Source organism: Cheilinus undulatus, linkage group 20, assembly GCF_018320785.1.
Source record: "Cheilinus undulatus linkage group 20, ASM1832078v1, whole genome shotgun sequence".
NCBI lineage: Eukaryota > Metazoa > Chordata > Actinopteri > Labriformes > Labridae > Cheilinus > Cheilinus undulatus.
The window spans coordinates 11030467-11044585 of record NC_054884.1 but is presented as its reverse complement, the minus strand read 5'-3'; the positions used below and the strand labels follow the sequence as shown (position 1 = coordinate 11044585).

Here is a 14119-nt window from a genome sequence, read left to right as displayed (position 1 = left end):
GTGACGATGGTGTTTTCCAATACATTGACTGCAGTTTTGTCTCAGGATCTAATTAGAAGATCTAAGTTTCATCACATGTAATCACCCCTTCTAAAACAAACTGGGTTCAGTTTGTTCCAAAATGAAGTTTTGGGAAAATTTTGCCACAGGCTTTTGTCATGTTCAAATTTTCATGCAAATTTGCCGAACTGTCTCTTTGTCAGTGGTGACTTTCTGTTATCATTCTTATATTTAGTAGTCAGATCACGTCAAACAATGTATTAAAGTTGTTGAATGTTTTCAGTAGTTTTGAATTACTGTTTTGTTTAATTCTACCAAAAATTTCAAGTCAATGCATTGCTCAATTTTAAAGCTAATCATTTTCAGATCCTTAGAAATAACACTTTCACTTCCATCAGTCGCGATCAGTGAACTAAAGACGTCACTCAATGGAAACTTACAGCAGTTGTGCGTGAATATCCAACCTTTAACATACAACACTCTTATCCTCATAAGTGCAGTCTTATTATTTGATAGTCGCCTTTTACTCAGTTATTTCTCAATCATCATAGAGCAGAGGTTCCCAACCTTTTTCTTTTTTTTTTTTTTTTGTAGGCCCCTGTTCATATCGATGAAAAACAAAGTCCCCTCAGGACCCAGCAAGAAAAAGTACCCATCAACTTTAATTGTTTTCATTGAAAAAAATCCAACATGATAGGCAAACATACACTTGTTCTTGACAAAGATCTATGTACAACTATCCATTATCATAAAAGTGAATTAGCGACACTTGTAAAAAAAAAAAATTAAGAGAATCTATTCATTTCCAATAAAAAATGAAGTCCTCAAGTCTAAACAGCTATTGATTTAAGAGAAAATTATAGATTTTTTTTTTACTTTAAAAGACATAAATGTATGCAAATTGAAACTTAAAATTTTTGAAATTATAATGATGAAAATCCAACCAATGTTTTAAGGTTGGTTTCTTGTAAAGTTTTAACATAACACAGCTTTAAATAACCAATTTTAAAAACTTAAAATTTTTGCATGTCTTATGTCAAACTTGTAAATTTGAACATTGTCTTGTAAATTTCCAACTTTTTAAAGTCTGAAATTCTTTGTTTTAATTTAAATTTAAGATTGTATAATCTCAAATTTTTCCCAGAAGTTCCGAACTCTTTGATAAAAAGAAAAAAACTCTCTTTAATATAATTTTCAAAATCTTAAGGTGGGTCCTTATATCCTGCTGTACATTATGATTCTTATCATGATTATTTTTTTTAAATATATGTGTATTTATGTCTGTGCCCCCATGGTTTAACAAAAAATAAGCATTACACTAGTGTATTGCTTTGTAATACATTACCCCTAACACTGCAGAGGAACAGCAGTTCACTGAAATGCAGAATCATGCAGTTGTCTCAGCTTATAGTCCAGCCATGACTGTAAAACCTGCATTCTTTGTTAGTTTCATAACCATCCTTCCTCCCTAAATGTGGAAACAAGTCTTACAGGTCTGTCTTATAATAACACGGGGTTATCCCACACTTTCAAGCAGCTCTAGTGTGAGGGATAGTGGGGATAATTCAGGAGTATTTCCACCTCTAAGCACCACTACCCCACTGCTGCCAACATGAAAAGTACTTTCATGCTTTACTGTATGCTGTAATTGTCAGTATGTCAGTTAAACTAATGTAACTTCTGTAGAATTTTCCCCACATTAAGCATTCCCTTCATCCATGGTGTAAAAATAACTCAAACCAGCAGACCACAGCTGAAATACCCGACAGATTTAGCTGATCTGAGGTAAACATCAGCAGTGCACCGGAGGATGAGTCAGCAGTTTTACAGTAATTTGTTTGTGCAGTGTGCTCGATGATAATAAACACTGTCTGAATCCTATTATTCAGAAAAATATAACTCTCGCGCTACAAAAATAAACATTAAAAAATGTCTTTCGTTTCATTCTTGAGGTAAAAAAGCTGTTAACCCTGACTTCTTATCTCCTGATCTGAGAGATAGCTTGTGTAACACATCCTGCCACGCGTTCATCTTTTCCATTATCACAAACACACCATTTTATGTACAATATGTACAACATTTATTATAATTAATATATAAAATAGACAATGTACTTAAATTTTCACAATAGAAAAAATACAAGTAATAAATACAAAAACCATTTTTGTTTTGCAAGTATTACAAAACATCCAGCACAGTTTGACAGAAGTGAGACGTTAAAATATCGAGAATAAATGCTTTTTTGCCACACTGATACTCATATAGCTAAATATATGCCTCATATCTTTAGGAGTTACTCGTCAGCACGGTCTAATGTGTTACAATGCCTGCTTAGAAATGATATTGCTAGCTCTGCGGTGGCCCAGACTCTGAAAACAGGCCTGTGTCTGATAGAGGTTTTTCAAGTGAATACAGCACCGCTTCTCTCCACCTTCTCTCACAATCCTACTTCCTCTTTCCATCACTCAACAACTCTTTGACTTTCTTCTCTCCTCTTCCACGTCACAATCTTTCTCTCCACTTTCTGGTTTTCCTTTAACATCCGATGATTCCTCCCCACCCACCCAGCCAATTCAGAAGTGACCTTAATTTTTCAGACAAACAACATCAGAACAAATCATCGTAGAAAAATAAAATCCCTCCAAAAATCCACTATGACAAGCCAGTACAGACATAGCAAAAACACACACAAAAATCATCATACACCAATATGGCCATTGGCTTTGAGCATATTTCTATATAGCTAATAATAATAATAATTAACATTTTGTAAAGTAATCATCGTCGCCACACAACACAATAATTAGACAGAGAATATCCCCGGACTAGTCATAAGTAAGTACTTTTGAAAACATATAGAACATCACAGCACTCGTTAGCTTGTCTTTTCATAATATCTACCTTTAAATACAAATAAAATATAGAATATATCTCTGATAAATGTCACTCAACATTTTCGTCTCTCAACGGCACATACAAACGGTACAAATAAAGAACACACAACAGGAATGTATGCAGAGGATTTGCATTGAACCTCGAGCAGTAATTCCTACCAGATGTGACTCTGCGTTTACACGTTTCTAGCAAAAATGACCAACATGTGTTGTTGGAGGTCTAGCAGATATGAAACAAAAGGGAAGCCATAGCAGACTTTAGCAAAGTTACTGCACAGAAGGGACTGTGAAATGAGCAACGAGGGAGTACAGCTCAGCGTAGACAAAGAAATGTGCGGTCAAGAAAGAGCGATTACAGTCTGTTTTTAACTCCGTCTCCTCTAAGGTTTGCATTCTTCTTACTCCAACACTGAAGGCACTGCATTGATGTGAGAAATGTGTGCACAAGCAGTACAAATCTCTCTCTACATACAGAGGGAGGGAGGGGAAGCCAAACTATGAAATTTCAAGGAATGGATAGCTTGGCAGAATTCACAAATGCAGTGTAGCTCAACCTTTCTCTGTATTCTGATCCCAGAATCTGATCATTTCATTTTCTTTAACAGAGCAAAAAATGTCACTAAAATGTCCCATGACCTCGCCCATATATCAAGTGACACCACGGTTGAGAAACTCTTCATTAATGACTAACAAAAGTGACTCAAACTTTGGTACACGACAGCAGAGACGCACTGATATAAGAAACAGCCAGCAGCTAGAACTGCACCAGGAATGCGGACATGTAAAGGTGGAGGAGGCTGCACATATGCTCCCCCTCCACCCTGCCTGGTATTCTGCCATTGGTCAGGTGACATGAGGTGAAGCGAGGAGGAGCCCCTCGGCTGAAGCAATGGGTGATGGTAGCGTGAGGTTGTGCAGTAACTCTGGAGGGTTGGTCTGGCTTCAGTCAGAGCTCAGTTTGACGATGTGTACACCCCGTCTGGATCTGGGGGATGACTGAGGGTTATGTTTATGTTCATGTGTGTCTGTGTGGTGACTCTTATCTTTCACATTAACTCTGCAGCATCTTTTAACAACATTGTTCTAAAACAGCTAAATACACTCAGGTAACTTTCAGTCAGCTAAGCTACTGTGTCTCTAAGTAGAGGACATCTCCACTTGTCTTGATTATTTACTGTTTGAGACTCTTGCAATGTTAGTATCTCTTAGGTGACATTACAAACCTGTGTGAACAATCAGCACATTTACATGCACAGCTACGTCAAGATTCAGTTAAAGCTTGATCAGGATATTTTACTGGACAGCTGTCTTTGTCCCAGTACAACAGCACTGGGAAAAGAAATCAATGTACTGACAGAGATATGTCTGACTCTGCTACTATTTCAGCTACTTACTATTGGACGTAGCACCAGTTGACATTGCTATCATAATAGCAGGCAGCGAACATGTTTGCCAAATGGTGAATGCAAAAACAATTTTACAGCTCTGTACATTTGCCTTATGATTTACTTTTGGTGTAAATGTGATGCACATTTTCTCCCTAGCTTGTGTTGATGACCAAAGGTAGAAACGACATGACTGATGCTATGCGAAGCAGCTATGTTGTTTGACTCCTGGGTTACTGTCTAGTGCAGAGGTTGCAGAATGCTACTGAGGCATGTCCATGTAAAAGTCAATTCAACTACAGTCCAGTTATCTAGCTTAAAGAAATTGGACTTGGTAAGATTTCATGTAAAGGAAGTCTGGAGATACACTTGCTATTTGCTGTGCTTAAGTAAACACATCATGGATACCACATCTCCGCTGCAACTGTTTGGAGCGTCGGCTGTGTAAACCCTTGAAAATCAAGGCAAAAGATGCTACGTATATGCACATATGTAGTAGGGGTGATGTGGAGACAGAGGATTTGAGAGTGGACCCAGCAGCAGGTAGAATTTTAAAAGCAAACAGGTGATCCAAGTCCAAATTTATTTTTTACAGTTTGCAATTTAGGGCCCTGTGTACTCCACGAGCTTTTCAGGTGAAAACGCTAAACTTTTGTTTTCATTTTGGCTGTTTACACAAGTACTGCGATTTTGGTGCCTGAAAATGGAACTACTTTTAAATGAGCTCCAGGGTGAAAAGTTTTCAAAACACCCCTGTGTCAGTCTCCATGTAGACCTGCAACTTTCTGAAAACACACATAGGCACTAGAGGGAATGGTCTCTACCTAGTGTGTGTTTTGGTTCATTGCAAAATCACACTGCCAACTAGTGGCCTGGCAGGAATACTACAACATTTTTGGTGTTTTCTGCAGTTTTGAGTTCACGGAGGCTGTTTTTTTCAAACGCAACCGTCTGCATTGAACCATTTTAAAATGAGGACGGAATGTAAACAGATCCTAAATACTAAATTATGGAAATAATATCCAAGTATCGCTCCATAGAGTGACGTTTAAAGTGGTGACTTTCAGGCAAATGTATCCACGGCTGTAAGAGTTTGTTTTTCCTTCCAATCTGATGAGAATACTTTGACATTACAGTGACAGCCAAACAAAGGGTCATTTGCAAAGACTCTTCCTGTTTCCAACAGATAATGTAAATATGGCATTTGAAAATTTACTCAACTGAATGTCACCAGATAACATGGTCACTAATTGAAGTGAAACACTGTGGTCTTTTATTGGTATACGTTAGGGATGGATATTGTTTAGGTTTTCCAATGCCGGTGATAAATCGATACCGGTGCATAAAAAGTGCCTGAATTGATACTTTTGAGAAGTGTGCTGACAGTCATCTGGGAATCTCTTTATAAGATGCCAGATGTGTATGGGATAAGACAAGGAAATCAGTGTAACTTGACACACAAATTACACAAATTCCATGACAAGTTCTTGCCTCTCATTTGGGGTGGCGAGGTATTAAATGAAGGATTGATATCTGATATCTGTGCTGTAATTCAGTCCGTTAGGTACTGGATGTGATGGTACCGGTACCACGTCAGTACGAAAATTTCAATACTCGTCCTTAGTGCACAGAGGGTAATGTTGGAGTGTGGTGTGTCCGGATCATTGCTATCAGCCTGAGCTGATCTATTGTTTCTAATTAGTGATGTTTTTTAATGTAGCTGGATGCACACTCAATCTAAAGGTGAAACTGCAAGTATATCCCCAGCCTTATATCATTTTACATGTATCCTAAAAATCCATTTAAGTCAGACTAACACAATAATTCAACTTTTTGTAACGGCATGTAAACATACTGATTATGTCACACAGGACTAAATGAAACCAGGAAATGTAATTTTGTAGAATGTTTAAGTGAAGCCTGACGTTGATGGTGGTTTAGTACTTTCCTACTAATATCCTTTTCCTGTTTTCAACGTCTGTATATGTCTGCAGGTGTTGGTGTTTGCATTGCAGGTTGTGCGTCCCTCCCCCCAGTCACGTTCAATCAGCTCCTTCTAGGATGGTTCATGCTCTCTCTGTGGCTGCTGCTGCTGCTGTGGTGGACTCTTCACGATGGTGATAACAGAGGCGGTGTTGAGGCGTGGAGCTGTTGCGAGCAGGTGACCTCCTCCGGCCTCTAAGCCCCTTGCAAACCTCTGGAGGGCGGCGAGACGAGCGCCGAGCCCCTCCAGCTCTTTCCTCATGCCGGCGTTCTCGGCCCCGAGCCGCTCCACCTCTCTCTGCAGCTCCATCTTCTGCTGCTCCAGCGCCTCCCGTTGTGAGACACGTTTGACCCGGCAGCTGGCGGCATAGCCTCGGTTCTTCAAGGTGCGACGGCGCTGCTTCAGCTTCTGGATCTCCTCACGGGAGAGGCCACGCAGGTGGAGGTTCAACTCTCTTACTGAGAGGGACATGAGCTCGCTGTCTGACAGGATGGGCACGTTCTCGCCACATTCCTGCTTCACCTGAAAAGGAAGGACAAGGGGGAAATAAGGAGGAGGAAAAGTACGCTTTTGACAAATGGTAAAATATGGAGGGGTATGATTTTCTTGCTTCTTCAAAGTCTTAAGAGTTTTTTAGTGCAGTGTGTTACCTTCAGGGCTTTGCTGTTTCTTTCCGACGTCATGATTGGACTGTGGTTTTTACCCCCAGGCAGCAGTCAAAACAGATACACGCACTCTAGAAGAGTGAAAAACAGGACAAACATTAAAACAAAGGTACATTATCACATGTGACCCAGGACATCATGCTGTTTGGGTTCAAGTGGAGCCTGACATTTACCATCCGCTCACAAGACAGCCAGTCATGCATGATAAAGAAAAGGAGAAGAACCCAGTGCTCTTTCATGCTTCTCCAAAACGTGCTCTCTTCTATTTAACTCTGTGGTTTGATATGAAAGGAAGGGGAGGTTTTTGAAAGCAGCATGCCTTTCTCTGTTAGCTGGAATTGTGAGGAGGAAGTCATCATGTGCCTGCCCTATGGTTGCTCAAAGCAGGTGTCCTAACCAATCCCCTCAACACTTCCTCTTGTCAACACAACGCCAACGGCTAAAAAGTTTTATTGTGAAAGTGTCAGAAGTGGAGCGAATTTGTCACCATATCAGGTGACATTCAAGTGAAAATAGCTTCTGTATGTAAAACAGCTTTTTAAAGACTTTTAATGACTAAAATTCCAAAAGTGTGTGCACAGACTTAAATGACTGCTTCCAGTAACGTGCTGTAATAACAACACTAAGTGTTTGTTTAAGTCTGTATGGCTCTGCACTGCTTTATTTGGACGTTTTCCCCCATTCTTCTTGCTGTACCGTTCACACACCACACAGGGACTTCCTACACTCTCTAATGTTGTTTGGGATTAAAGTCCAACATCCAGTTGGACAACTTGACCTGCTTTTTTTCTCTTAGTCACTTGGTTGTTTTGGCCCAGTGCTGCAGATCACTGTCACAGCCATAAAATGACTCTACACTTCAACTTGAGGCCATTTGAGCTGTCTTCATTTCACATCCAGCCACGATGAGTAGCCTCACTGTGTCGAAGCAAAAAGGTCTCAACATTTCATTGAGGCTGACATTTTTACCTCACATCATCAGAACCACAGGGTGTTTTCCCAAATAGCTTAACAGAAAGTGAATGTGCTCACTTTCATACGTGCTGCAAGGTTGGACTTTTTTTGAGAGACTGGGATTTCATTTGGTTTAAAAAAAAGATTCTAAAATGTTTCAAACGAGGATGTTAAACATGCACAGGGTGACAAACTGGAGTCAACCGCTTGTTTTGACCTTTTGGCAGCCTTACTGATGAGCCAACTCTATTCTATGCCAGATGCAGACAAGATAATGCTGCCTATGACTTAATTTCAACACTCTTTCATTAGCTTTTTGTTGGGTTACACGGTGTATTCATGATCTTTGACACCAGTTCTTAAAATTATCAATACGAAAAAATTTAAGAAAAGGTCATGCCATTTTTTGTGTCAAAAAGCCTTAGGGGGGAAATCCCTTGCAGTCAGAATCTTTGACTCAAAATCTATGTTTAACTTGTTTGTGAATTTCAAAGCTTTTCAACGTTGGTTGGCAGGTTAAGTTTGCTTTTTTATCTTACTTTCTATTGATATGAACAGATCTGAATAGGATTTATGATCCCCAGTTGTAAAAGATTATTACCCTGCAATACAAGAGGTACTTTCATATTTAATTTGGCTTTTATAGAGCTGAATACTCCTTTACTTGACCTAAATACTGAATGTATAAGTTCAGTTAAAGAAGGTGGTAACTTTGAATAAAATAAAAGCACTTTGCAAACCTCTGTTTTTAAAGGTGCTATACAAATAAAGTTATTAATATTATTATTTTTATTATATAGATACGGATTAGGATGAAATAATCAGCCCCCAATGAAAATTTCACAAGTATTTCCCAAGTGCTGTTAAATGGAACATGGAATTTTATCACAGTTTTTTAAACATCATAATTTTATTTCGGGTGCGTACATTGTTCAGACCCTGGTAGCTTCTTTACCCAAAAACTATCAGGGTCAAAATTATGCTAATAGTCAGTCATGAATCCTTTTTGTTGGATAACAGCCTGCAGACATTTGCTGTGCTTTTCATCAAATTTCAGACTCGTCTCCTGAGGAATCTCAGCCCATTCTTCTTTGATGAATCTCTCAAGCTCCTCCAGATTTGATAGTCTTCTGGCATTGACCTTGGTCTTCAGTTCACCCCATAGATTTTCAATATGATTCACATCAGGGCTTTGTGCAGACCAGTCAGTAATCGTCACTGTGGTCTTCTGTGGGTAGTTCTTCACCAGGAGCCGTGTGTGGCATTGTCGAACCAGACCCAGTTTTTTTCTGCTGAGTGCTTGTGGTTTTCTTTCAAAATCTTCATATATCCTTCTTTCTTCATGATTCCTTCTACCTTTACGAGATTCTGAGTTCCAGAAGCATCACCACAGCATAATACTCCCACTGTCATGTTTCACTGTGGGGGTGGTGTTCTCCCTTCTTTCTGCAAACATAAGCAACATCTCTATGGCCAAAGAGCTCAAGTTTGGTCTTATCTGACCAAAGGACATACTTCCAGTATGCATAATCTTACCCAGGTTGTCCTTAGCATACTTCAGTCTATCTTGAAGGGGTCTCTCCTGCAGAAGTGGGGTTTTTCTTGGTCTGCAGCCTCTCTCAGTCAATTGCTTTGCAGGGCTCTAGTGATGGTCTTCTCTGAGACTACAATTGCTGACTCAGCTAAGTCCTTCACTAGAGTCTTGGCAGTTGTTCTGGGGTCTTTAGACACATCTCTCACTGGTATTCTTTTCAAAGTCTGTGAAATCTTTGGCTCCCTACCCCAACCAATTCTAGGTGATACTTCTCACTCAGCTCTTGACACTTAGGAACGCCGTGATAACTTTGTATATCCTTCTCCTGCTTTGTGAGCATCAACAATTCTTTTTCTCAAGTCCAGACTGATTTCTTCTAACCTGACACACCAGATGGATTTTTTTCCTACATCCATCTGGAAAACCTCCCATAGACAGCATTTGGGAAAGGGCAGAGCCTTTGAAAAACTCGGAGGGTGATTGGATGAACCTTCTGTCTGTCACATCTTTACGGGCCAATCAGAGCAACAAAACACATGGCATTGTCGCCGCTAGGGGCGTGTGCACAGCTACCGAGGAATAGACATGCCAGTACACGACTTTGTCGTTTTTGAAAAGAAAACAACTCACTGCTGTTCTTTGTTCTTCTGTTAACGAAAAATGTCGTGTGTTGTATGTTGGTAAAACTGGCGCTTTAGCAGCATTTACGCTAAGCTCTTCTGCCATAACGGCACCAGCCTCTTGTTGCTGCTTGCTTACGTCACGACTCCGCTGCGCCCGAAAGTACTGCCCCTAGTCGCTGATTGGTCCTGTCACTTTCTAACAGGGCCCAAATGGTTCAGACAGGAGCTTTGCAAGATGGATTCACCAGTGAGAAACAAGGAAACGGGCGTATCTATCTGCTTTCCAAGGTTAGATTTCTTCTGTTTTTACCACGGTGCTTTCTCCAGTGACAGCTCAAACCCTGAAGTTTTTATATTGTGTGTAAATTGGAAGAAAACCCTCAGTTTTCACTTGTTTTTTCCTCAAGCTTTGAGCATTAAGGGCTAATAATTTTGACTGCTGTGTTTAAACAACATTTGAGAAATACTATTAAAGTGAAATTTTCATTGGGAGGTTAAGGAGGGCTGTTAATTATACAGCCTGATTGGATAGTTACATCAACCTGATTTTCCATTATACATATTTACTTTAAAATCCATCCTCTAAGGTACCAAAAGACACCACTGACTCCTACAAGTAGGTATTAAATAAATTAACTCCCTGCTAGAGCTGGGTATTATCTGGGTTTTGTTGAGATACCAGTGCTAAATCCATACTTTTGAAAAGATGCTGGTGCCCTTAATGATGCCTGAATTGATACTTCACGAGAAAAGGGTCTTCAAAGTTGGCTGCTGAATAAAAGCTTTTTCAGTAGCATAAATGATTCAGAAATAAGACGCCAATAGTACTCATAAACGAATACAACAGGTGTAACTTCACACAACGTATTTCATGCCTTTCCTTTGAAGCGATGGGGAATGCAGTGGGGCAGCGGGGTACAGAAATGAAGCACCCAAATCTATCATGCTATTTGGTACGGTAATACGGTATGTATTAGATGTCATGGTATACTTTAGGTGGGATATGAGAGGCCTTTTACCTTATTTAAAAACAGTAAACATAATAAATTTATTTATTAGCAAAGACTCTCAGGAGGAGGTAGTGGGTCCTGATTAGGGATGCGTGATATTATCGGTCTGGTATCAGTATCGGCAGATATTGGCTTAAAAAGGCAAATATCGGTATCAGCAGATATAAACATTTCTGCCTATATTTACATCCAATGTTTTGCCTGTCCATTTCAGCATACATTGACCGTAAATTCTGTTCATATATACTAATACAGTGGTTCTCAACTGGTTAGGCATCAGGACCCACCAAGTCCTCCTCAAGAGAAATCACAACCCCCCCCCCAAAAAAAAGTATTGTATGAATGTTAGTCTGGTTAGTCAGTATTCCTGGCTACCATTACACCCTAAAGACATAACAACAAACCAAAAAATGTTGATGTTTGGATTCTAACTAGAAAAAAGTTGAACTAAGAGACAGCACAAACAAACACATTAGAAAAGCACATAATTACTAAAGGATTTGCATGCGTACATCTTATTTTACTCGTACTCGCGTGGAAGTTTAGTAATTTCTCTAGGAATTTACTTGTTATATTGGGTAAACTAGCTTTATTTCCCAACAAAAGGAAGATAAATAGGTAGAAATCTTAAGAAAATCACAATTTTACTCATAATCAAGGGAAAACCTAAAAAAAAAATACATGTATGAAATTACTGTATGTCCACCTGTTTTTTCACATTATTTTTCCCTGGCATACATTCCCGACCCACTAGAAAGAGTTTTGCGACACACTTTTGGGTCCCGACCCACCAGTTGAGAACCACTGTACTAATAAGTAAGTGGAGTTTTAGTTTGAACCAATGTCAGTTGAAGTCTTTTTCTTTATTTATCCTCAATTTTTAACCTTTAAAGTGTTTTAGGGACTAAAGTTTGTTTCCTTGGTCATCCTCAAACCTTAAGGTGTGTCCAAAAGGACTGAAATTTCTTAAAGCATATTTAAATATCGATATTGATATCTGTTAAAATTAATCTGTAAGTATCGGCATATCGGGTATCGGCCAAATTCCAATACTGGAACACAGTTCATTCTACTATGCTGCACTAATTTAACTATGAAAGTTTTATGGAGTCACACTGTTCATTTTCAGATATTGGTATTAGAAAAGAAAATACAGGTGACTTTGCAGAAGCCCATTTAAACAAAATAAATGCTGGTGGCTCATTGTAACTATGCCAGTACTTTCTTTTCTTGTGTTGTCTGAAAACTTAGAATTTGCTTTGAAATCCTCTGTTTATGAAATGAAAATATAAAGGTTAATACATTTTTTTCATTCAAATTATACTTAAGTAATGTTAACTGTTCAGTGCTTTTACTTTCATTATTACAGAACTCTTCCCACCCCTGATTTTTAGGCTACTTGGCATGATGACACTGAAATGTGCTTCAGCAGCACCAGTAGGCCAACAATGCATGTAAACATGGTTTTGGCTTACATAAGCTAAATAAAACAGCTGCTGTAGGACTCAGTAGTTTGCTGAGAATAAACTGCATTTCCCGACAGGCGTGGGTAGAAGAGGTTGCAGCAGCAGCGGTTGTCCAACCCGCCGGTGGACTCCGGCTGTAAACCGATGAGACCGCCGTTGTTTCGTAAAGTCAGGGTGATTCAGCAATAAACGTTTGCTCAGCTCCGCCAAGGCTACCATCGGTCCAAACCCAGGAAAGCCAGCTGTAACCACTTCCTTATTTATTTACCCAAACAGCACAGTAAACCCACGTCGGAACTACACTATAAATATCACTTTAGAGGACATTGTGGTTTAAAAGCAACGTTGCCAAAAAGGAAAGCAACAAGTGAACGAAGCACTTCCCAATGGACGATTCAAATACAAGTTGCCTTATTCTTTGAAAATACAAATGTAATGATTTCCAAATAGCGGAAAATAGCACTGTATTTGCTCGTTTCGCTACATGAAGAATCCACCCTTATCCTTATAGGGAGAGGAGCTGGCCAGCCTCGAGTAAAAGCGCTGCCGCTATAGTAAACAGCCATCACGAGTGCCCTCGACATCCATTTTAGCAAGGCTTTAAATAACCAATTTAAATAGTTACGAAACATACAGTTAAATAAGGAAGTGGGAACCTCCTCTGGCTGTCAAATTATACGAGTATAGAGGCATAAATATGAGGAGTGGGGCGTAATAATCCGCATTATCTCAAACATGCTAGTAATGTTAACTGTTAGCACCTAGCACAAACGGTTTCTGACGAGCTAAAGGAGATTAAAGCCAACAGCTGCCTGCTCACTTGTCCTTGGTTGGTTGGCCAGTCCCCGGCGGATACGGTCCTTTTGTGTTCGCCTGCTATCAACGAATTCCGGCTTAATATGAAAACGCTGAATATACAGAAAAAGATAATAATTTACCTGGTGGGTCGAAGCGACTCTGGCGACAAAATGTCAGTCCGCCTTTTCCCGGAATTACTCCGCTGCTCTCTGAGGTTGGATTCCTTCATTCATAAAAAACACAGGCGACAATGACGTCAGGCCAAAAGAATGAGGGCGGAGTCATCCCCGCCCCCGCGGCGTACTCCGAGAGGATGTAAACAAGGAATCCCTGAATCCCAGAACTTTTCCATGGACAGCCCCCCTCGCCTTTCCCAGCATCAAGAACTTCGCTGGAAAACGAGAAAAAACGGGGATAGGTTTCACATCTACACCTCACACTATTTAGTAGGCTGTATTAGCCATATGAGGGCGACAAAGGCAGCAGAATAAAAAATGTGTTCAGTCCACCAAAATAGGCTACAATACTCATACACTAAGAAAGCATTTCTCAACCTTATTTCATCAAAGCACCCTTCAAAAACCAGAGAAAATCACAAGTCACTCCAAACAAAATGTATCAGTAGAGAACTAATATTCTACATATGACTGTCGAGGGATTTAATTAATGATTAAATTAAACAGACACATTTCTTAAACAATCTCTTAAAATCTCTTGACATGTCTTTATTTATACAGAATGGTGATGTAGACCTTATAAACACTATTTAACACATTTTGGCTGAACTGAACTGGTGTAAGCCTACA

At 39.6% G+C, this 14119-nt stretch overlaps 1 protein-coding gene across 1 annotated transcript; it reads right to left on the bottom strand.

Moving 5' to 3' along the window:
• Positions 1-2062: 2062 nt before the first annotated feature.
• Positions 2063-13605, bottom strand: maff (v-maf avian musculoaponeurotic fibrosarcoma oncogene homolog F). Its single transcript, XM_041815505.1, is given in 4 exon segments — positions 2063-6785; positions 6914-6959; positions 6961-6999; positions 13454-13605. Coding segments are annotated over 4 exon segments (624 nt in total). The 5' UTR covers positions 13543-13605; the 3' UTR covers positions 2063-6335.
• Between the last annotated feature and the right edge of the window lie 514 nt (positions 13606-14119).